Source organism: Lampris incognitus, chromosome 4 (genome assembly GCF_029633865.1).
Source record: "Lampris incognitus isolate fLamInc1 chromosome 4, fLamInc1.hap2, whole genome shotgun sequence".
NCBI lineage: Eukaryota > Metazoa > Chordata > Actinopteri > Lampriformes > Lampridae > Lampris > Lampris incognitus.
Window position 1 is genome coordinate 35815913 of NC_079214.1, and position 25547 is coordinate 35841459.

General features: G+C 42.8%; 2 protein-coding genes across 3 annotated transcripts in view; one reads left to right on the forward strand and one right to left on the reverse strand.

The window, feature by feature from the left end:
* Positions 1 to 25547, reverse strand: part of sh3gl3a (SH3-domain GRB2-like 3a) — a 63207-nt gene that overhangs the window by 7734 nt on the left and 29926 nt on the right. The window contains exons 2-11 of one of the 2 annotated variants that reach the window (XM_056278317.1): positions 19603 to 19671; positions 17444 to 17516; positions 16967 to 17110; positions 14503 to 14636; positions 12826 to 12984; positions 11929 to 12032; positions 11376 to 11497; positions 11210 to 11242; positions 10792 to 10857; positions 9115 to 9999 (exon numbers count right to left, since the gene is read on the reverse strand). In XM_056278317.1, the coding sequence (XP_056134292.1) occupies positions 9803 to 9999; positions 10792 to 10857; positions 11210 to 11242; positions 11376 to 11497; positions 11929 to 12032; positions 12826 to 12984; positions 14503 to 14636; positions 16967 to 17110; positions 17444 to 17516; positions 19603 to 19671 (1101 nt within the window). In that variant the 3' untranslated portion in view covers positions 9115 to 9802. Of the gene's footprint in view, positions 1 to 9114; positions 10000 to 10791; positions 10858 to 11209; positions 11243 to 11375; positions 11498 to 11928; positions 12033 to 12825; positions 12985 to 14502; positions 14637 to 16966; positions 17111 to 17443; positions 17517 to 19602; positions 19672 to 25547 lie in introns of those variants that run through there. The other variant, XM_056278318.1, reaches the window with a different exon arrangement.
* On the forward strand, positions 410 to 1612 carry gjd6 (gap junction protein delta 6). Its single transcript, XM_056278316.1, has one exon. It carries the CDS (start codon positions 410 to 412, stop codon positions 1610 to 1612), a length of 1203 nt encoding a protein of 400 aa, XP_056134291.1.

Consider the following 25547-nt stretch of genomic DNA (forward strand, 5'->3'; position numbering starts at 1 on the left):
CTGTGTGTGTGTAGGTGTGCGCCTACTCATCCTTATCTATCAAGGATGAGATGGCACTCTCTTGCAATGGCTCCAAACCTTTCAGGCCATTCAGGGTGGTTGTCCCAACACAGTAGACCCAGGCAGAGCTGTAGGACATTTAGTCAGAGAGGAAGAGCTATGCTGACAAGCCAGGGAGAGTGGATGTAGCCAGGGATCAGCGGTTCTAGTAGACCACATTGGGAGAACTGGATGTTCCAGTTTAGGTTTAGTTTAGGTTTCCAGTAGACGTGCTCCGGATTAGAGGTAGGCATTTTAGGTGAGAGAATTTAAGGTGAAGCGGAGGAGGAGAGTGGGAGCTGACCCTGGCAGACTGCTGTACTCCAGGCAGCTCATCCCACCCCAAGGCAGCCAGCCATCACAGGCCACCATGACGGAGTGGACCCTGCTCAAACGGCTCCTCGACGCTGTCCACCAACACTCAACCATGATTGGACGCCTCTGGCTCACAGTCATGGTCATCTTTCGACTGTTAATTGTCGCCGTAGCAACCGAGGATGTGTACGCGGACGAACAAGAGATGTTTGTTTGCAACACGCTGCAACCGGGCTGCTCCACAGTGTGCTATGATACCTTCGCCCCCATCTCACAGCCCCGCTTCTGGGTCTTCCACATCATCAGTGTCTCTACACCCTCCCTGTGCTTCATCATCTACACCTGGCACAACCTCTCCAAGATGCCCCAAAACCCCAGCCAGAGGCATGGGCGAGGGCATACTGGGGCTATGCCAGGAGAGACAGGTCTCAATGAGGGACGAGATGGAGGGCAAGAGGCCTACAACCGAAGCTGCGACTCAGACAGCTGCTCTATCCGCTCCCACAAACACCTTGGCCATAGCTTGGTGGACGTGCTAGAGGGCATCACCAACCAGAGCCTCCAAAAGGGAGACACCAGTCACTCTGAGTGCCTAACACAAGCCCGACCCACAAACTACAGAGAAGGGAACGGAGAGGCACATGGGGTCTTTGGGGGGGTTTTGTCAAAGTGCTATGTGTTTCATGTGTGCTTGCGGACCATTCTGGAGGTAGGCTTTGTTGTGGCGCAGTGGATGCTGTTTGGATTTGAGGTGCCAGTACATTTCCTGTGCTCCTCCACACCCTGCACCCAGCTGGTAGACTGCTATGTCTCTAGACCCACGGAAAAGACCATCTTCCTATTGTTCATGTTCTGCGTCGGGGTCTTCTGCATCCTGCTCAACCTGTTGGAGCTCAATCACTTGGGGTGGAAGAAGATCCAAAAGGCCGTCAGGCTGAAGGACAGTGGATCCTGGCGAGCTTGTCCAACTACGAGAGAGGGATATGAGTCTTTCCATACAGGCAGCCCGTCTCTCTCCTCCTCCCCAGGATTCAGGGCCATAACGAGCACCACTTCCCTGCCCACGCTGGATCTGGTGGTGGGCCACCAGCCAGACTGGACCTGCACTGGGAACTGCACCTTACTCAAGGAGCCTGAGGGAGGTACAGAGGCAGGGCTGCCCAAGAGACAGGAGTCCCATAGAGGAGACAGACAGCCTCTAAAGGGGAAGAAGGAGAGCAGGATTTCCCAGCAAAGGAGTGCTGAGGTTTGGATATGAGAGTAAAGGGGGTTAAGAATTTAATTTCGGCCTGTTTATCAAATGATCACTGAATTGAAGAAAGCAATAGCAACATCTTTCAAATGACAACTGAAGATATACCAGGATACCCTTACCAAGAATGTACTCTATAGCTGTTGGTAAGTCTTAAAATCTGAAGCCACTGAAATAAATGATTAAATATGTGACTACGTAACAGAATGTTTATTGTTAAATTTGCACTGAAATAAGTGAAAATATAGATTGAAGCTTGATTATAATTATTAACTCTGATCTACAACGGCTTCGAGTTCCCAGAGTTGGCTGGTCAAACACGTACAAACTCCTCAAACTCAGGTCAGAAGGCCCTCGGATGAAAGATATGTCTCTATACGTGCTCGTTATTTATTTATGCAATATATTTATTCATATATTCATTTACAACATCTATAAAACAATTTTTTTGTATAAATTATGCTACAGAAAAAAAGGAAATAAAACACAGAACTGCACATCCAGTTTCCACTGACAAGGAACAACACATCTCACTTTAGTGTTCTCAAAAAGCCTGCTGTTGTCGATATAGGTCTTTTACGTAAAAAGAAAAAAAAGAGTTTTAACACACCAAGTCTTGCAGTCAGTCTCTGGTAAACCAAATCAAAACCTCTACTAACAGAAGAAAAAGCTGTTGGCTTTCATACAATTCAACGTGAAGATTCATGTACTTTTTTCTTTTTAAATTGGCTGAGCTCATCTGAAACCCCCTTCCCTCTTCTATCTCTGATTCTGAGAGCAAAAGAAAAGAAAAAGACTGCAAAAACACAAAAAGGAAAAGAAGTATACAGGGGTAAATCAGCTGGATGGACATTTTGTTTTCATTATACAGTGTGACTGAGTGGTAGCACCTTGTGCTAATAATATATGCCCTAAAGTCAGAACAAAACCCATTGATACTTCTTTAAAATGAAACCATGCAACATCTTATACATCTGGGAATGGAAAGCTAACAAGAGTTTCTAATACAATAAATTGTGTGTATTTTCCTGCTATTGTTCATTAAGTAGAATTGGTCCACACAAGGAAATAAAATCATGAATGTGGTACATATATAACACAATTTGGTAGCAACACCCAAACCTGAGTTCACTTACTCAGCAATTCTGTGTTCAAGGACAAATCAGAGAAAATAAGTACACACAATTCGGGACAAAAGAAATAGTCCTTATGGCATTGCAATGGGACTCTCACGATAAGTAAATTGGTCGGCCGCGTTTTTTTCTTTCTCCCCTTTTCTTCCAATCGTATTTGGCCAATTACCCCGCTCTTCCGAGCCGTCCCGATCGCTGCACCACCCCCTCTGCCGAGCCGGAAGGGGGGGGGGCTGCAGACTACCACATACCTCCTCCAATACATGTGGAGTCGCCAACCGCTTCTTTCCACATGCCAGTGAGGAGTTTCGCCAGGGGGCGTAGCGCGTGGGAGGATCACGCTCTTTCCCCCCAGTTCCCCCTCCCAACAGGCATCCCGACCGACCAGAGGAGGCGCTAGTGCAGCGACCAGGACACATACCTACATCCGGCTTCTCACCCGCAGACACAGCCTTTTATGTCTGTAGGGACGCCCCGACCAAGCCGGAGGTAACGCGGGGATTTGAACCGGCGATCCCCGTGTTGGTAGGCAACGGAACAGACTGTTACGCTACATGGATGCCCGCCGCAAATTGTTTTACCGACTGCAACATCCTGAAAGACTTCTTAAATAATCCCACCATCAGTACAGCCAGAAGCTGTGGGCCAATACTAATGACCACTTCTCTTATTGCTTACCCAGCAATAACTGATCGGGAACGACTTTCACAAGTTATTTTTTTCTTTTTTGTTGTTTTTAGTTTTTTAAGTTATAAGATAAACTACTTTTGCGGGTTTCATCTAGATCTGTATTTACGCGAGACTCGATAAATGTCTCTTTTCGATCTACATTACAACAAAGAGATAAAGTTACTTAGTGGATTTAACAGTTTCATCTCTGTACAGTACAAAGAACATCTGGGCCCGCAGTTATCACACGTCTCAAGGTAGACAGTCAATGGAAACTGCCCCAACCTTTCAGAGGAATGCCATTTTAGTTCCTGCTTTAATGAATAGGAGCGAGGGCACATTATCAACATTACTCTTAGTCAGTGCTCCAGGCAACCAAAAAAAAAAAATATACACTACCGTTCAAAAGTTTGGGATCACCCAAACAATTTCGTGTTTTCCATGAAAAGTCACACTTATTCACCACCATATGTTGTGAAATGAATAGAAAATAGAGTCAAGACATTGACAAGGTTAGAAATAATGATTTGTATTTGAAATAAGATTTTTTTTACATCAAACTTTGCTTTCGTCAAAGAATCCTCCATTTGCAGCAATTACAGCATTGCAGACCTTTGGCATTCTAGCTGTTAATTTGTTGAGGTAATCTGGAGAAATTGCACCCCACGCTTCCAGAAGCAGCTCCCACAAGTTGGATTGGTTGGATGGGCACTTCTTTGAGCAGATTGAGTTTCTGGAGCATCACATTTGTGGGGTCAATTAAACGCTCAAAATGGCCAGAAAAAGAGAACTTTCATCTGAAACTCGACAGTCTATTCTTGTTCTTAGAAATGAAGGCTATTCCATGCGAGAAATTGCTAAGAAATTGAAGATTTCCTACACCGGTGTGTACTACTCCCTTCAGAGGACAGCACAAACAGGCTCTAACAGGTACTATTTAATGAAGATGCCAGTTGGGGACCTGTGAGGCGTCTGTTTCTCAAACTAGAGACTCTAATGTACTTATCTTCTTGCTCAGTTGTGCAACGCGGCCTCCCACTTCTTTTTCTACTCTGGTTAGAGCCTGTTTGTGCTGTCCTCTGAAGGGAGTAGTACACACCGGTGTAGGAAATCTTCAATTTCTTAGCAATTTCTCGCATGGAATAGCCTTCATTTCTAAGAACAAGAATAGACTGTCGAGTTTCAGATGAAAGTTCTCTTTTTCTGGCCATTTCGAGCGTTTAATTGACCCCACAAATGTGATGCTCCAGAAACTCAATCTGCTCAAAGAAGTGCCCATCCAACCAATCCAACTTGTGGGAGCTGCTTCTGGAAGCGTGGGGTGCAATTTCTCCAGATTACCTCAACAAATTAACAGCTAGAATGCCAAAGGTCTGCAATGCTGTAATCGCTGCAAATGGAGGATTCTTTGACGAAAGCAAAGTTTGATGTAAAAAAAATCTTATTTCAAATACAAATCATTATTTCTAACCTTGTCAATGTCTTGACTCTATTTTCTATTCATTTCACAACATATGGTGGTGAATAAGTGTGACTTTTCATGGAAAACACAAAATTGTTTGGGTGATCCCAAACTTTTGAACGGTAGTGTAGATGAACCAATCCTAAACCCAAACTATTTAGGAACCAAATCAATTTTTCAGGAGCCACAATATAGTGATGCCATATGCTATGTTGTTAAATGACTGTCTCACGCTGCCTTTTTCTTTCCCTTCTGCGCTGTGTGCCTTTGTTTGCTCTGCCTATAGTCTACACCAGCGTTTCACAAATCTCTCCTGGAGGACCACTTGTCCTGCATGTTTTAGATCGCTCCCTGCTCCAACAGATTATTAGGCAGCTTCAGGAGTTCATAAAGAGTTGATCATTTGAATCAGCTGTGTTGGAGCAGGGAGAGCTCTAACATGCAAGGCAAGTGGTCCTTCAGGGTAGGTTTGAGAAACGCTGGTCTACACAATGTCTTCTTTACATACACAATATGTGCAATGTTCAAAACACTGCAATCATATAACCACACATACTTATACGCCCAGTCTTCTTTTATTTTTTTCCCACTTTTATTCAACTATGTACAATTAGTTGTTTCCTGCTTATTCAGGCTCAGAGTCCATATCTCCCACCAACACCACCACGTCAGTGTCACTTGGCAGCCAGTGTAGTCTAACCCTAACCCTAAACTATAAACCCATATTCCCCGTTGCACCCATGTTAACGCTTGCACCATCCACTCCAAAAGCACTCAATTTGTGTACCCACCGGTTTGGATTGGGTGGATCTGCATTGTCAAGCAGCGACTTGATAGTATATAGGGTTCCTTCTGCATGACTGTGATCAAGTACGGCCAACCCTACTAGACGAGTTACAACTGTTCCATCAGATCAGTGCCTCCAGTATACAATAACATTGTCGGGGACGGGAGAGGAAGATTCCACTTGCTGCGCTTGGTTATCATCTGTACAGGATTACACACTGGCTGACTCGGACTGGGATGACTCAAATGTCACTTGAGGACCTTCACCGGTCGAGTTGGTCTCGACACCGTCGGCATCTGATATAGAGGAGGCTGGGTTTGGATAGCCAGGGAATGAGAAAAAGTCTTGATATTTTTCGTTTGCGCATTTCGTTTTCTTGCTAGCTGGCTAACGTTAGCCAACTAGGTAGTTGACTACATCTAACTTCTAAACGTTTTTGTGCGCCAATGGCCAAATATAGCGGCTAAATGACCAAATAATAAATGTTTCTGTCCGCCATTATGTCACATATTTAACCCGTTATATTTGGTAATTTGGCGGACATCCTCTCAAAGAACAAAGCATATTCAACTAGCAGTAAGGAATGAGTTGGCAAGCAGTTGCAGACATAGATATAAGCACATATTTTGTAATTATAAATAAATCACGTCAATAGACAAATACCAACCCCCCATTGGACCGTCAGCGATCACCTGTTTTTGAATTTTTTGAATGTCGCACCTCTCCCTTCCCCATTGGACGTTGCGCACGCGATGTCCATGACGAGGCAGTAAATGGTGTGTTCTTTCCCGCGTAGCTTTATTGACAGCTGATGATCGCTTATGGCATGAAACAGGCTTGTACTGTCTCATAAAGAATTTACTTGAAATACAGATGCAGAAAAAAAACTTTTAATACATAGCAGTACAAGCTTGTTTCGTGCGTCGTGCACTCATCAGCTGCTAATGTGATTCAACAAAAAACTATTAAGTTATGTATTAAAAGTTTTTTTTCCTGCATCTGTATTGATATTCCTGCTCCTCATTAGTTGAGCACTTCTATCAACACCATTGACGGTTTGACTCTTTAGATGAGCTTGACAGGCGTCCTAACCAAAGTTCTTGAAACTGTGCTTGGCAAATGGAACAATGTAACAGCGCAACAAGCATCGATTCAGGTCTTTTACAAACATCCATCAGTGGAATAATAAATTAACAGTTAACTACGATTACCCAAACAGTGCCTAATCTAGTGACTAGATTCCTCCAGTTTCCCACCACTCAAAAACAAGTAACATAGAAACAATCAGGTATCTTGTGAGCTGTCTGGTGTCCTGGGGTTGTCAGTGATACAAGGGGAGCAGGTATTGAGATTAACGTCCCAAGTGCGGACGAAGATGCATTCTTGAATCACAAGCAATACCACAATGTAACATGTGATGTCCACAAAATATCTGACTATCAATACAGTGACCAGATGACCTGGGTGTATGTATGAGTCAGGGTGCTGAGTGAGAGCTGTCTTAAACTTTTGTTAGACCCCCCCCATGTCACTTGCTTGATGATAATAGCCCTCCTCCAAAGGGGAGGTTGATAACCACAGCCTCTTGATCCTGCTCCGTTTAGATGAGGGACATTTAAACCGGCCTTGAACCTGTAGAATTATGGTTGCATTAAACTAACAAAATAAGAAGCTATCGCCACAAGTAGGCTAGGGTTGGGCAATAATTCAGTATAATTATCTATCGCCTTTCAATGGCATTGAAATAGCATGAAATTCTGATGTCGTCATACCATGATAGATAAATTTGTGGCCTAAATTAATGGTAATGGGTATCTATTATCTAAACTTATAAAACGTTTTTGTTTGATATTAGTTTTTTTTACCAAACAGTTCAATGTGATGCAATTTAGTTGGATTCTTCAGCATAGTTTTGCATATGTAAGCAGATAGATACACATTGATAATGTGTAAAATTCTCTATGATTACATTTTCCATATCGAAAATCACTTAAATAGGCTATAGGCCTATTTAGTCCATGGCATGGGTAAATTCCTCAGAATGCGCACTGTAAAGAAAACGACAATATGGCACTATAATTTCACTTTGTGGTGCAAACTGTTGTAAAACAGGGATACCAGTTTCCCTTAGGAGTCCCACTCCTAGTTGCGAGTGCGAATAAGAAAGCTTCATAGCTTACTGCCTACTCCTACTCTTTAGTAGGAGTATTTTTAGTCATACTTTCAGCGCAATTCCTGGAAGTAATTGAGACGCTTGATAACTACAGGCCCTGAGGTCACATATTATATATATATCTAAGTATCTACCAGAGTAAAGACTTTACACATATATCTGATATGCCGTAGGGGTTTTAACCCTGTTGTGAATAATACAGAAAGTGCAACGCTGGAGGAGGGGGAAACATAATTAGGTGCATGTTCATAAGTGTGTGGTAGGTAGATTCTAAAGCTTCAGTGCAATACAGACATTTAACATTTTTAAAGCACTTTTCAAACAATTTAAAGTGAAACAAGGCATTCATCCCTATCTGACACAGAGCAGGTGTACAGTCCTTACTATGAGGCGTGCCACAATAAGTCTAGACCATGTAAACAGGAGAGAAACAGTGCGACATTCAGAAGGATGGCGTTCACTTCAGTTATTCACAGTCTTTAAAAATGTGTTTGGGCAACACGTAAGAGCACAGCAGGCAGACAGGCAAAAGTCAATTTGCACCAAAGACAGAGACAGCAACAGAGAGGAGAGAGAGCGAGCAAGAGAGAGAGAGAGAGAGAGAGAGAGCGAGAGAGAGGAGCTAAAATACAATTTGCACCCAAGACAGACAGAGAGAGAGAGAGGAGCTAGAATACAATTTGTACCAAAGACAGAGAACACGAGAGCGCAAGAGAGCAAGACAGGGAGAGAAAGACAGAGAGAGTGAGAGCGAGCGAGAGAGAAAGAGAGGAGCTACAATACAAGACAGGCTGACCTAAACAAAGGCAAATTGTAAATGAGTAGCAATTTACACCAGGTAATTCCTTCTGGAAATCGCAGTCAAACGTGGTATTTCAAACACAGGTGCAACTTAAGTTCTGAAAGTTAAACATAACGACTGTCCAATATAGTCTGTCAACCTCTGACATGTGGTTAGCCATATAGTTTGATGGTCAAAGACTTCCAAAGCAATTTGAGTGGCTAATGGGAATGACGACGATAGAGCCTGAGCCTCAACAACAAATCTTTGGAACTTCAGGTTCGACTGTTCACACGACCATAAAAGAAACAACATCCAAACTAAATATGGAATGTCTGTGGGCCAAGGCAAGGCACCGCTGAGCAAAAGCCGAGGTTGATGAAATGGTTAGTCTATAGTGTGAACAACAAAATCCACTTTAATTTTGGCAAGACTTAACTTGAGGTGCACGCTGATAAGGCCTTATGAGGCATCATAAATACGTAGCAACACTGTGTGCAATATTTATATATATATTTTAAAAAAAAAAACAAGTGATGGCATACAATACACAACACATTCTCTATTAACTGAATAGCTTCAAAAGATTTTAGAATATCAAATGTATTGTAATGTGTGCTATGCCACATTGAAAGGCATGTTAAGGTTCCAGTTGGACCATAATGTAAGGTCAACGCAAATATCCTGTTAATATGGTTATAATGCACTCATTATGTCCAGCAATGCACTTCAAGGTAAGTGTTAGACCCAGTAGATGACAAGGTGGTGAAGGCTCAGGCAGAGGAGTTTTGGAGAAAAAGAATGAAGTTATAACCTTATAGAAGGACCTGACTTTGTGTTTGAAGAGCCATGAGAGGCTGGAATGAAGAGTTTTGATTGACATTTTCAGACCAGTCCTAGTGGGCTGCAGCCAGTGAATTCTCACTTCATGGCATGGGCTTCAGTTTGTGTCAGTCCATACATATCATTGATAAATGACGTGATAGCTGACACATTGAGCCTAAAGCTACTACCTCTCTGGCTCGGTTAAAATCCAGGGTGATGTTTTTTCAGCTTGAGGTCGAGCAGGCCTCAAATATCCAGGACTGAGCCAAGTTGCAAGACCGAAGGTTGGAGGCTGTGTGCTTTTAGTGTGGAGTCTATGAAAGTACTGGAGTCTTATAGGACCAGACCCCAGAGTTTCTGCTGGTCTCACTGGGGTAGGGGGACAATGACCTCCACGTAGTTGATGGGAAAGAAGCCAGACTCGCCATGGATCATGCCCTCATACCAGTTCTCATCAATCTGGTTTGTGAGGATGATGATGTCTCCCTCCTTAAAGCCAAGCTCACCCTCGTTCTCTGGCTCAAAGTCATAGAGGGAGCGGCAGCACGGCTGATCCGGCAACTCTGTTTATGCACCGAGACATGCAGAGAAGGAAAGATGAAATGGAAGGAGAAAAAAAGAAGAGAAACAAGAAAGGGATAGATAGATGAAGATTAAATAAATAAGATAGGTGAGGAGTCAGAACAGATAGAAAGATGAAGAGAGGACAAGAGAGAGAAGCTGTTATATAACTCGAGTTGTTCCCATACATTGAAACAGTGGTACAGGATTCTCCACATGTATAAATAATCACGTATAAATAATTTCAGATTCAATTTTTTTTTTGGTTCTTTTCCAACAGACTGGTTAATTAAGAATGATTTTCTTTTTCCTGGTACTTTGATAGTGAAGATCCATGGAGACACGAAGAAGTGATTTTTCTTCCAGGATCTTCAAGATTTGACTTCCATTCATTCTTAGGTTAAATTACAATTTTCTATCTTTTTTGTTTTGTGTGACTGAAAAGACCCCTAATGTGTGTGTGTGTGTGTGTGTGTGTGTGTGTGTGTGTGTGTGTGTGTGTGTGTGTGTGCACTTAAAAATGCACAAAGTGCTTCTGCAATCAAAAAAAGTAGACATACTCAGAAATCAATTAAAATGAGCAAAATGTGACAAAACTAACAAAAAACAGATTAGAGGGTAAAACATTATGATAAAAGATTAGATTAGATTAAAAAAATATATCTCATGAAAGGATTTGCATAAAATATTATTTTCAATATGTGGTGACTTTAAAAGATGATGATGATTCTGGTAGTCCAAAATATCAAGTTCACCTGTACAGTATGTGTTTGTGTAGGTGTAGAGTTACTCACGGTGGCTATCTCCATTTGTAGTTGAGTTTTCTGGCCAAGACAGAGGAACAGAGCTAAAGTGATCGACTGGGTGGAATGGAGACACATGGCGATGATGATGAGCACCAAACAAACACACAAAAAGGCATGCAAACACACGCCAAAGCAAAACATCCTCTGACTAGGCTGATCAGTGTAAAATTAACCGTATCACTTACACCAATTCAGTTGCGGTTATAGCGCAATTTTACCACTAGAGGGCAAACAAAATCATCTCACAAATGAATCTCCGCAATGAACAGAGCACCATCAGAGGAAATTAAGCGGTGGTTATTCACAACCCCTGATCCATAAAAGTGTGGGTTAGCTAGCACAAAAGCCTCATGAAGGGTGAAGGCCTGACAATCAAAATATTAACAATTAGTAGAGGGATACATACTTTTCCCATTGACTGTGGGGTTGAGCTGGATATCTGTAAAGAATGGCAGACCACCAAAAACCCAAGCAGAACAATGTGATGATGTTGACAGCGATGTTACTATATGAAGAAAAACAGGCAACGATAAACAAAATAAAATGGGTTAGAGCTGAAATTGTGGTTCTACCTGACAATTTGAGGGAGGAGGTATGAGAGAATCCGTTGTGCTGACTGTCGATAGCCTCGATGCTGCTCATGATGGACTTGTGTTGGAACTCTCGTTTGGGGCGGCTGCTGGCTGTAGCTATCCTGAAATGAGAAGGTGTTAGGACAGCATTAGGTATAAAGTTACTACCGACAATAAAATAATGTTTTTCTTTAAAATGACAATTCATTGTTTGATACGATTTGTAAAGCATTTAACTTTACTACAAAGCACACAGTAGCACAAGTCAAAATGAGACAGCAAGCAAAAGAGGCAGGTTAATGTTTGTAAAAATATATGCAAAATGCAAAATAGTTTCACATTTCCGGAAGCACACTTCTATAAAATACTACCTTGAGGATCTGCTGTCTCCCACAGACTTTTAATATTGAGGGGAAAAAAGAAAACTTATTGGAAAGTGTGGCAGACAGAGTGAAATGGCGTCATTGTCCCAGAAACACATGTACACTACAAAGTCAAAACAAATCTAAAGGAGTGAAATATCAATTGAAGTACTTGGGTCAATGAGTCTTACCTCTTTTGCAACTTGGCACTGAGATCCTCTAAAATTTCAGAGGACTGCCGATGGTAATCTACTGCTGCTTCAATCAGTGCCGACAGCTGGGTCACCTGTTCCACCTTTACAAACAACATGAACAATATGCAAACGTTAAGTCAAAGCAATAATCATTATATTATCACATTACCACAGGCCCCTCTATGGATCACAGTGAAATACTTCAATAGTCCAAATCCATTTTTGTCTTATCACCTTTAAGCTCAAAACCTCAACTCAACATTTACTGTGCCCTGATTCATAGTGCCTGTTTACATATACTTCACCTTATAAACAGGAAAGGATCGTTTTTGCTGTTTTCATATCAACTCACACTCTTTGACATTTTAGATCCTTAAATTACAAGAAAGAAACTCACTAAAAAGGTGCCACCCAGCGCTCTTCCGACTAAAGCTTGGTCGATTGACATGAGGACGTAAAATATCATCCAAACATATATAAAAGCATCAGTAGAACGATAAGGTTTATGCAATGGACAACGTGCAGTAAACTACAAACTGGAGACTAAATGAAACTGCTGTTTTAAGGCCTTTGGACACAAAGTCAGAAGCGTTTCATTGTGACGTCTTTATGCATGCTCCATAATCAAGGTAGGAAAATCAAAGTATGATGAATCAGTTCATCTGACTTTCTTTGAGTTTTATTGTGATATGAAAATACAAATGTTTATGAACTTCAGAAAAATGCACAAGTTCAACCTGGGTTTCCTTAAAAAATGTGCAAGATGTTTGTAGTCGGTCTGCAAGCATAGATATTACAAGTGTCCTGTGTGAAGAACAATCATGGGACTCATCAGATACAGCGCACACTGGCCATTACAACGTGGCATATTAATGTATGCTGCTTCCTTCTTACATCATTTTCCAGGAAGTTGAACATGCTCCTCTCGGCCAGGTCCTTGCTCTCGTCGAACTTCTCCACGGCCTGGCGGATCTCCTCGTCTGGAATCTTCCCCTGCCGCTTTTTCTTGTAATCAAAGTCTAATCGGCGGCCCTCCAGTTTCTTCAGGTGGTGCTGGACACAGGAAGAGGTTTATTCCAAAATAACTATGTACACTTTCCGGGAGGGTGGGGTGGTTGGGCGAGGGGGAGCAGTTAGCTACTGTAATATTTACTGGTCAGTGTCTGAAAAGCACAGATAACTTGAATTGTTTACAATTCACACTAAAGACAAGGTAACTTAAATTATTTAAAGTAACTTACAATAACATTTAGTTTCACACCAGCATCCCTTCAGTATTGTAAGTATAGTGTTCCAAGTTTTGAAGTTTTTGTTGTTTTTTGGTACATTAAAGACCGTCTTCATTCTAGCTTCATAGTTTAACATATAAACATTGTTTAAGTTAGTGCTGGTTGATCATAATGGCATACAAGCACACCCATCCTCCAAATACAACAAAATAAAGGAATGGTAAATATAAGGGTTTTTTCTTTTCTTTTTTTTGGATTTGCCCCATTTTTACTCCAATTGTATCTGGCAAATTACCTCACTCTTCCGAGCCGTCCCAGTCGCTGCTCCACCCCCTCTGCCAATCCGGGGAGGGCTGCAGACTACCACAGGCTTCCTCTGCTACATGTGGAGTCGCCAGCCGCTTCTTTTCCCCTGACAGTGAGGAGTTTCGCCAAGGGGACGTAGTGCATGGGAGGGTCACGGTATTCCCCCCAGTTCCCCCTCCCCCCGAACAAGCGCCCCAGTTGACCAGAGGAGGCACTAGTGCAGCAACCAGGACACACACCCACATCTGGCTTCCCACACACAGACACAGCCAATTGTGTCTGTAGGGATGACCGACCAAGCCAGAGGTAACACGGGGATTCACACCGGCAATCTCCGTGTTGGTGGGCAACCAAATAGACTGCTATGCTAGCCGGATGCCCAATATCAGGTTTAATATTATTCAACATTACTGATATTAACAGTTTACTTTAAATTTATAGTGAAATAATTCCAAACCAGAAAATATTCAATTTTCAGAGGGAAGGAATTGAAAAGGATGGACAATACATAATCAAGGCTGCATGTTAATAAATTCAGCCACTCAAAGTTAAATGGCAGAATGATCACAGATTCTGGTCTTAATCTGTAATTTGGATGATCATGTAGCTCAGGTTCACAGATACTAACTCATTAAAATGTTCTGATTGGAACAAAAATAAATCTTTCATTAAGGTGGCAATGCAACTTAGTGGTTAGCAATATTGCATCACAACAAGGAAGAGAGTCCTGGGTTTGATCCCCTTCATTCTGTGCAGCATTTGCATGTCGTCTCAATGTTCATGTGAGTGTCCGCCAGCAGTCAAAATACATGCAAGGTGGGTCAATAGGAAACTGCAAAATGCCCTTAGATATGAATGGTATGTGAGTGACTGCGTGGAGGCCCTGTGGTGGACTAGCAGCCGGTTCTCGCTGCCTCCTGACTAATGCCTGGAGAGGAGGCTCAAGTTCCCTGCCAGCCTGAACTGGATTGAGCACATCTACACAATAAATAAACTCATAACTTTGAGTCAGCTGTAGACCCCATTATCAATGTACCATAATCTCTTTGAGATCCTTGTCCTGTAGAGTCTGCAGGGGGTCAATGAAGTTCTGTTTCACGTTTATGTCCAGGGAGTCCTTAACTTCAGCCATCTGCCTCATGGACTCACCCATATCCACCAGTGCACACCCTGAGGGAAACGGAGACATGACCACCCAATCACCAACAGCTCTTTCCATGGGGGCAATATGCCAAAAGGAAAGCTAGAGTCGATTTATATGTAAATGTCTATTTTTTTGCATTCGTTTTGATTGGAATATCCCAGTAGAGCCCAGCAGGAGTCAGGATTGAGTTAAAATCGAGACAGACAGTAGAACGGACCCAGCCAACTGAGTATAATGCTCCCAGGAATGTATATTGCCTGGGGCTACAGCTTTGGGGCTGATTTTCTTGCCTTACATTAAATGACAGATACCAATTTAAGGCATATATCTGGACAAAAGAGAATCAAGATGGAAACAATGCATTCATTTCACAAATAAAAGAGAAAAGGTAGTTTTGTATTCCAGTCTCATTGTTTTAAACGTGATAGAAGACAGAAGACTGAGATAAAATGGCATTAAATGTTCAGACAGAAGCCATCAAACAGTATCTTACATGTCATGATGACCAAGGACATTTTGAATGAACTGAAGTTAAGCTCCATATATCCTAAAATAACACAGATACACACAATAGGCTTATCTGCCAAGACTATTAGAGTGACAAAACTTTTAATAGAGGGCAAGGAGTAGCTCTGGGAAATTGTATGCTTCAAAAGGAAAGTGAAGGGTCCTGAATTCTATTCCAGCCATTCTGTGCGGTGTCTGCATGTGATCCCGATGTTACCCGGGTTTTCCTACAACAGTACAAAGACACGCAAGTTAGCCAAGTTAGAGACTTAGTTGTTCACAGATAAATGAGAAATTGTAAGTGATTGCATGTGTGGGTCCCTGTGATGGAGTGCCGATGTGCCCAGGGTCTCTCTGCAATCTGCCCAACACATACAGGGATAGGCTTCAGCCCCCCGCAGCCCTTAACTGAATTCAGGTAGAAAAAGCTTATGAATGAATGAATGAATGAATGAATGAATGAATGAATGAATGAATGAACGAACGAATGAATGAATGACTGACTGGGCAGAGGGTGCTTTCAATTATAGTGCTTGGAGATTGTGGGAAATATGATCATGATGATCATAGAGCATTTATCAATACATATCACGATATCTGCTCACATATGCAAAAATACCACAGAAACCCACTTTAGTTCCTCACATAGAACTGTTTGTTCAAGTAAAGCGTAATATCAAAGCAAAACTATTTTCAAATAATACTCCCACACATATTTCAGACCTCCTATTGTGAGAAATTGTAGGTAATAGATTCTCATTATCATTAATTTAGACAACCAAATTGTGTATCACAATACCCGAATGTCATCCCAATACAATACCATTGAAAGATGGCAAACAATAATAGTCAGTTAGTGTCCAATCCTACTTTCAGTTAACTTACATGCTGCTGTTAGTATGCTCAAGCTTGCTTGCAGTTATGAATACTTGTTCACTGTGTCTATGCTAAAGTTTATCTGGGTTCTCACTCTCCACAGGTTCTCTCACTGATTTGACCTCATAGCTGGACATTTATTAACACCAGCAAAGGCTTGCCTGGCCGCTGACTCATCACATGTGGACCAGAACTGTGAAGTGAGAGCTCTGAAAATCAAGATTCAGAGTAGGAAAAAAAAACCTACACATTTTTTTTTTACCATTTTGGTGACCTTAATGTTTTTTACGACTCATTTGTACCCCTTGCTAGAGTATGTTTGACTTCTCTTCAAAGAGGGCTTCAAGATATTTCCCATGACATCCTGTAAATAATGGCAAGTATGTTGCATATGCATTTTAGGACAACAGATTTTATGCCGAAGAAAAAAGAAGATGTAAAGTCAGCAGAGGATAAACCTTCTTTGATGGTTTAAGTGAGTCAAGCTGCCATGGCAATGATGGTTCATTTCCACGTTGAGTCCATTCTCATCTCCTACATAACAGACTAATGCCAGCTGAACACAACACAGGACGGAGCCAGACTACTACTATCATTAGGTCTGCAGAAAGAACCATCGACTGCAAATTAATCATCCCCCCAGACCTTTTACACTCTAGAACCAGAAGCGTGGGCAAATTCATCACCCAACTTCTGACCTTCAGAAAATTTCTTTCTTTTCCTGGGTAGTGGAACTCAATAACTAACCTGCTCACTTGTCTCTTTCTCTCTGCATTTCCCTCTTTCTCTCACAACCCCCTCTCTATTAACCCTCGTGCACCTTCATGCAAATTAATCATAAAGATAGAGACAAATTAGAGACAGAATTATAGCAATAGAGACACTGCATTCCTACCAGACTAGTGCGGTGGATCTGGGTGCAATCTCCTTTTTATATGTAGCACATATGAACATATAAGCTATGGTATAGTACCAAAGACGGAGTCCTCTCCCAACTCATGACCGTAGCGGAGCATGCAGTCTCCCAGAAGGCCTTCGCTCTGGGGGTAGCCTGTGGTTTTCACCTGTCCCCGGATCTTAGAAACAGTGTTGAGCATGCCCAGCTTGGCTCTGGAGGCTAAAAATTCAAAAGACTGAAATAAATATTGGTGCAGCGCATGGAAATAAAGTTTGCTCCATGAATAATTCAGAGAAAGTATGTTTATCATTTCATTCATAATTGAGTTTAATACTGTCAAAAGGACACCAAATTAAGAACATAAATTGATACTAAATTCTTTAAATATAGGATACTGAATAGACACTAAAAATACCAACAACTTAGTAAAAGATTGCCACTATTACACTTCATATAATGTAGTTATCAAGAAATATTCTTTTGAAATATTAACAAAACACATCTCAGTGCGCACGACGAGCAAGACTTTGACTTTATTAGCATCTGCTTTACCTGGGTTAGGTTGGAGGTATTCTGTTGTCTTTGATAAGACGTCAAATACGGACTTGTTGGTGACCTCAATTTTCTAGAAGAGCAAGACAAAAAGACTGGAAAAACAGACCTTGCAACAGTACTGGAGTACTTCCTGATGGAACCCTTTCTCTCTCTATCTTCACTATCTACAAAGAATTTGAACAGTCCAATTTTCTTTGGAATTCTTAATTGAACTAGATCATGACTCAGGTCTCAGCTAGGGATGGGACGATATAGGATTTTATCGCAGATCACAATAAAAAACACTCATAAAAAGTTGATCATGGTGAATTTCCATTATCGGGATGATCGTAAATGGGGATAATCATGAATATCCTCACACGATTGACTTGAAAAGGTTGTCTCTCTCTCTGCACTGCATGCTGGGAGTTCTGGGTGAGTGTGAGTGAAGGTGGTGGTGAATGAGTGTTTGGCGCGGAGTTTGATGGTACTCTGTTTCTAACTTCTGAGATTTTTTTCCTCATTTTCCATCTGTCTTTTCTCCATGATTAGGTAAGTGTTTCCTTTGTTTGTTGGTTGAATGGTGATATTCCTACCATCTTTTGCTGGTTGTTATGCGGAGGAATGACATCCCCTGAGATGACACCTCTATCCATCCATCATGGGATGCAGATAGTCCCGCCACAGCCAAGTGTGACGGTGGAGGAGGTTTTGTTGGTCGTAGGGGAGCAAGTTGTCATTGTGATTACCTGCTGGGTGTTGTTGGCAAGTCTGATGCCTCATCCACACTAATACGGAAATTAAGCAAAATGAAAATTTTCCTGTATGTTTCGGCCTCTTATCCACATGCAAACGGCGTTTTAAGTAACTAAAACAGACGTTCTAAAACAGAGGGGGAAAATATCCGTTTGGAAAAAGTATCCCTATACATGTGGGTGGTCAAGGCGTGAATCTGCCCTGATTTGTTTTTCACTAAAAAGGATGTTCCCTATAAAAAGATGTGTGTCCTATCTGTGATGAGGAACTAAGTGTATACACACACATCCAGAAAAAAAAATATTTAGGTGCAAAACAAATGCAAAACATAGAACAAAGTAGTGAGGTCTGCACACTGAAATGCTCCCAATACTATTATTCGGCAATGTTTCAATCTAACAGCTCTTCCTCAGGCCTGAGGAAGAGCTGATAAATCACTCCTATCTGATAGATCACCACTATGAAGTGGTATTTGTGGGCCAGTAGGGGGCACTATTCCCCGTGGTCCTAAAAAACAAAACAAAACAATGCCCCGGTGCAGTGATGGGGACACTGTGCTGTAGTGTAGGAGATGCTGTCCTACAGATGAGACATTAAACCGAGGTTGTGACTCACTGTGGTCATTAAAGTTCCCATGACACTTATCACAAAGAGTGTGTGTGTGTGTGTGTGTGGGGGGGGGGTTCCGGAGGGTGGGGTGTCCCCCCGGTGTCCTCGCAAAATTCTCAACCTGGCTCTCTCCATCTGGCCACCTTATCATCATCCCCCATGTAATTCGCTCAATTAATCCTCCCTCTCCACCTCAAGCTGACGTGTGGTGAGCGTTCCGGTGCAAAATGGCTGCCGTGCTTCACCCAGGTGGGTGCTACACATTGGTGGTGGTTGAGGTGAGTTTCGTCCTTCACTGTGAAGCGCTTTGGGTATCTAGAAAGCGCTATATAAATGTAATCCGTTATTATCTGTGATGCAATAAAAATATCTGTTTCTTCACAAAATGTAAGGTAAAGTGAGTCCAGCATGTTTTAGTGCCATTTTAAGAGTTTTAAGCATATTTTGATGATTATCGGGATAATATTGTGAATCGCAATTATTTTGACCAGGATAAACAAGACATGAAATTTTCATTTTCATATCGTCCCACACCTAGTCTCAGCCTAATCAGAACCTGCAGAATTCCTGTCCATTGCAGGTTTTTAGTAAACTCTTTTCACGAGCCCAAACCTCACAAAAACAAAACCCAAGTTTTTTTTTTTTTTTAAAACAGTGCTTTATGTGTTTTTCCCCCCCATATATTTTGCCCATCCCCAAGCTAGTAGGCAAGTAAAGGAGTTTGACCTAACTTTAAATCTGTTGGTTCCTTTTGAGGAACTTCAGGTTTTAGGCACAAAGTTCAAGCTCTACTGAAAACCAATCAAACTCACCCTCTCCATCTCCATGAAGTCTTCATCCAGCTTTGTGCCTTCAGCCCCACTTATCTTTTCACTAAATAGCTGCAGATGAGAGAGAGAATGGATAGACATAGAAGACACACACACAAAGGGAGAGAGCGAGAGATTGGAGGATGAAGTATGATGGTAGAGAAAGAGTGGGAGGGAAGAAAACATTTTACTTAAAATAAAGCACTTGGGTGTTCATGATGCGTCTGAAACATCCTGTTTAGGTAATGGTAAACAAGCCGTTAATACATGAAAGAAGTTACTGAATGTGAATCTTAGCTCTGGTACATGGCACAATTATAAAGTGGTACACCAGTGAGTAACTATGACAACCCTGAGCAATGGCATACACTCTCTCTCATATATTCAGTTCTTTGATACACCATGTAGTGCAAACTGGACACATCATCAGTAATGAACCCAGGGTCATCAGGTGTTTTGGGTCCTAACATCAGACACCCTCACCTGAGTAACCCAGTTGGGGATGACCAAGCCCCGACTTGTGTCCAGGTAGTACATTACGCCACGCATGTCACCCCTCTTCACCCAGAGCCAATGGGAAGCCTTTTCAGCGGCTTCCAAGATGTTCCTAACAGCTATTCTTCTTTGCAGCCCATAAATCCCCAAGAGTCCCAGGACCCGGTGTAGAGACTGGCCTGCAAACCCCCTGCAGCCCACTTCAACCAGTTCACAGTGGGCCTTCCATCCATTCCTCCGACACTCAGCTACCAGATCTGCATACCTGGCTCTCTTCCTTTCTTGCATCTCCTCCATCCAATCTTCCCATGGAACAGTTAACTCTAGCAAACCCACTTGCTTGGTTGCCACAGACATCAGGACCATATCTGGCCTGAGTGTGGTGGCTGCGATGGCATCCGGGAACGACAGCTGTCTCCCTTGATCGACCAGGAACTGCCAGTCCCTTGCTGTTGCAAGCAGCCCATGCTGGGCTTTGGTTGGGGCCGGGGCTTCTCCCCTGTTTGAACAAAGGCAATGGTGCATTTTGTTGAGTGTTGTTGCTTGCTGTAGCTGATCCCAGAGCAGATGGTGTCTGCTACTGCCTGCAGAACTTGGTCATGGTGCCAACGATACCACCCCTCTCCCAAGGTCTTTGGACAGCAGCTCAGGATGTGCTCCAAGGATCCCTTTTTCTGGCAGAGTTGGCAAGCAGGTGAGTCTGCCAGGCCCCAGATGAACAGGTTGGAAGGGCTCAGAAGGACATCATACACTGACTTGACCAAAAACTTGAATCGGTGTGATTCCGCCTTCCAGAGTTCTGCCCAGGTGACCTTTGGTCGGCCGTATGCTCCCACTTGGTCCAGCCCCCCTGTTTGCACATACCCACCATTCTGCTGTAGTGAGCTTCCTCCACCTCTGCGCATACCTCTTCCTGGATCAGCTTTTACCTCCCCTTTCCTCGGGCTTTACTGTAGCAAGGTCTTCAGTTGCTCCAGAGCCCGGCCCCACCAGCTGCCACAGTGCCCATCAGGATGCTGTGCCACAACCTTGCCTAAGCCCGCTCAACTGCCTCTTGCGTGTGCCACTTCCTTCCTGATCTGACCTCGATACCCACTGAAGAGACCTTGGTGTCAGTGGAATCTCAGTAGAGCAGGATTTCTCTGAATTTTAACAATGACTATAATGCATCTACACTAAAGCAGGCACCATCTCAAATTTCATCGACTGAAAAATCAATACTTCTTAAAACATATTTTGTCTTTTCCCAATCCCAGTGTTTTGGTGGGGGGGGGGGGTTCCCCCTTTTTCTTCCCAATTATATCCGGCCAATTACCCCACACTTTCGAACTGTCCGGGTATTGCTCCACCCCTCTGCGGATCCGGGGAGGGATGCAGACTACGTCTCCTCCGATACATATACAGTCACCAGCCGCTTCTTTTCACCTGACAGTGAGGAGTTTCGCCAGGCGGACGTAGTGCGTGGGAGGCTCACGCTATTCCCCCCAGTCCCCCTCCCCCCTGAACATGCAACCAGATCGACCAGAGGAGGCGCTAGTGCAACCAGGACACATACCCACAGCCGGCTTCCCACCTGCAGACACAGCCAGTTGTGTCTGTAGGGACGCCGACCAAGCCGGAGGCAACACGTGGATTTGATTCGGCGATCCCCATGTTGGTAGGCAATGGAATAGACTGCTACACCACCCGGACACCCCCAACTGCCCATTCTTGCCTATATTTGTGATGCAGACACCCACAACAGGGATCTTCACTTGGGCTACATATCATTGGTGGTACATTAACTGAATTGTTCATGAGCCATCTTTTGTATGGTTCATTAATATTAAAGACTGTGTTAGCAAGCGCGGAGCTCTCCAACAGAGAGAGGTGGCTCTGACCACAGCTGTAACAGTAGTGGGTTTCATATGGACTTCTGCTAGAGGACAAATTGTCATCTACACTGGAGATTGACAGCTAATATGAAATAACACGTTTGATACTATCTGGCTAAACAATAAGCAATATTCAAAATCACAGCATGAAAAGATGCAATATCTTCGCTGCAAATGCTGTAAATTATAATAAAATAATAAAAATGAAGCCGTACATTATCATAAAATAATAAAAATAAAAGCTGTACATTATAATTTATGTTTACTCACCAACAGCATGTTAGTGAGTAAGAAGTAGGAATCTGACAGGCAAACCTTCCATTTAAAGTTGACGAACTACTGAATAAAGAGTCAAAATTAACCAAAACTTAATATACACTACACTCCAAAACTATAATCACAGATATTGTTGTGTTTGTAATACCCGTCACAGTAACCATCAATGTCGGAGTTGTTCCTAAATTCCACTTTCGGTAGTTTGTGGCAGAGCAGCAGTACTACTGACCTCACATGGCAGTGACGTTAGCAGAAGAAAAAAAAAACCATTTGGCAATGACACCATTCCTGAGTAGGTTAAAGAGGATTAAACCTGTGTGCATACAAATATTCTGAAACATTCAGGCTATTTGTCCAGCTTGCTAGAAAATGCTGGACTAGAAGCCAGTCACCGAGTACATTTTCTAAAGGAGTCTAACAGAATATGAGTTTAAGATGGAAACACACACACACACACACACACACACACACACACACACACACACACACACACACACACACACACACACACACACACACACACACACTGGCAGACACAGACAAACAGACAGTCAGGCACATAGACAGGCAGACAGACACACAGACAGACATACAGACAGAAACAGACAGACAGACAGGCAGACAGACAGACAGACACATAGACACACGGACAGATACACACACACACACACACACACACACACACACACACACACACACACACACACAGTCACACAGACAGATAGACAGACAGACACATCTGAACAAACACTTTTGATAAGAAAGCATTTGATGAATTTGAAAATACAACCATTTCACACCAAAAGTGTGAATGTGTTTTTTAGGCTGGTTTTTTTAGGCTTTGAAACCCCATGGTTTCAAATGGATTTCACTTCCAATTTAACATATCAAGAGACAAGGGGTAGGGTGAAATGTCAGCTTGTAGTCCATGGAAGGCTGAAGTTGCTGGAATTGCCACAAAAATGCCAAATGACAGCAGTATTATACTGTTATACTTTTGTCTTGGCTCAGTCTCTTTCCACAATAAAGACAGAACCATTGTACAGGTACATGATGTGGGGACCGGTTAGTACTCCAACAGTCATAACTCATAAATCAAAGGCAGGACAGTCTTTACCCACAGTGCCGTACAACACAGTCATTACACAAAACACTTTGTACAACACTTATTACATGACTTTATACTACTCAACAGGAAACACATTTGCCTCTGGCATGAATTTGTGTTAAACACCATTAAAAGCAGTGGAACTCGATTTCAATAAAGGAAAGGAAATTCCGGTAGCTTTTCAGCTTTCACAGCACAATGGGAAGGAAATGGTTTATCTTTAGAGAGCTCCTTGGCCTTGCTTTTATTGCGTAGGACGCAGAACCAAGAGTTCTTAGTAACAGGCATTATATTTCATTTTCCTCCCGAGTCATCTCCACAACACAGCACACTGTAATATTACAGTCCAGCTGACTCTTTAGCAGGTGCTCCGACTGAGAGAACAATACAATACGTTTAGCAGTAGAAAGAGCCTGGATGTGTAAAAGCCTTAATTATCAGAAGCCCAAACAACAAGTGCAATGGACAACCAATATAGTACATCTTAAAAAAGATGTAACTGCTTGTAAAGGGCTATGGGCATATGTATACACAGTTAAAGAGAAAGGGTTTTGCGTCCGGGTAACATAGCGGTCTATTCTGTTGCCTACCAACATGGAGATCGCCAGTTCGAATCCCCGTGTTACCGACGGCTTGGTCAGGCGTCCCTACAGACACAATTGGCCGTGTCTGCGGGTGGGAAGCTGGATGTGGGTATGTGTCCTGGTCACTGCACTAGCGCCTCCTCTGGTCAGTCTGGGCAACTGTTCAGGGGGGAGGGGGAACTGGGGGGAATGGCGTGATCGTCCTACACACTATGGCCCCCTGGTGAAACACCTCACTGTCAAGTGAAAAGAAGTGGCTGGCGACTCCACATGTATCGGAGGAGGCATGTGATACTCTGCAGCCCTCCCTGGAACGGCAGAGGGGGTGGAGCAGTGACCGGGACAGCTAGGAAGAGTGGTGTAATTGGCCAGATACAATTGGGGAGAGAAAGGGGGGGAAAAATCCCCCCCCCCAAAAAAAGGAAAAAAAAGAGAAGGTATTTTGCCTTGGGTTTCAGGATGAGAGATAGGAATGGACTTGGCAGTCTTGTCTGATGCATGACAGGAAAACCCAAGATGCAGACCGTCAGTCAGTGAACGACCACTGACATAGACTGAACTGACCTAGGTCCCAGGAGTGCATTATATATCATTAATTATACCCCTTAATATGACAACATTGCTCATCCATATACCTTTGAAAATGCCCAAAACAGCAGCGATAGCACGTTGCACGACAGGCACTAGAGCAGCAGGTTAAATCTAGACTGCATGTGTTAATTGGGTGCTTCAGCAGACAACTTGGCTAAAAGCAGTGCAATTAACTGTTTCGCTATCAACACATTCAGTAGCTGGAGTTCTAGGAAGCGGCAGGAGCCAGCAGCCATACCAGAATAGAAGAGTGACCTACGTCATCAGTGTCTGGTACCGACTGTCCAGCACGTCAGCAGGGAGGGAAGTTGGCTTGCTAACTCATTAGCCACATGAGGTAAATTAGTGTTAACTATGCAAGCGCAGATCCCCACAGACATTACAGCTAGAGGCTTGGTATCATCAGACGGGATAAATAATTCACTTACAAATTCAAAACTGTGGGTGCCAGCTTACAATAAAACTATGCAGATTGTTTAAAACATGAAAAAAAGGCAGGCATTTCCCTTGAGAAGGATGTGAGTATTACACTATATGAAATTCACTTCCGCTATGATGCAAACATGAAAGGGTTAGATTAATGTCAGTGCTGTGTTGAAAGAATAAGAGGCAAGACTAGGCCTACGTTATGAAAAGGAGCAGTCTGTGCTAGCAAGTGTCCTGATGAATAATATCTCTGGGACCACAGACTGCTGCAAGCCAACAACTGAATCTATTCTTTCTTTGACAATTCTTCGTCTTGCTGTAATTGCGTCATAGGGTCATTGTATCCATCTGTGGTTGGGTCTCAAGTGGGTTCCTGGGTCATAAAAAAGGAAATGTGAGCTGTTTGTCAGACAACCAGCAGTTCTGAAAACTGCTACCAACAGGCTGGATGAGCGTCACCAATTCAAAAGGAGATTCTCAGTGAACATAAAATTGCTAAGAGCCACGTCATGAGCTCTGTAGCCAACCAAGTCTGAATTGTGGGCTGCCCATCATCTGTTGTTATTACAGATACATATCACAGTGGCAATGGGT

Coding starts and splice junctions, on each gene's coding strand:
- gjd6 (XM_056278316.1), top strand. CDS start 410: ATGACGGAGTGGACCCTGCTCAAACGGCTCCTCGACGCTGTCCACCAA.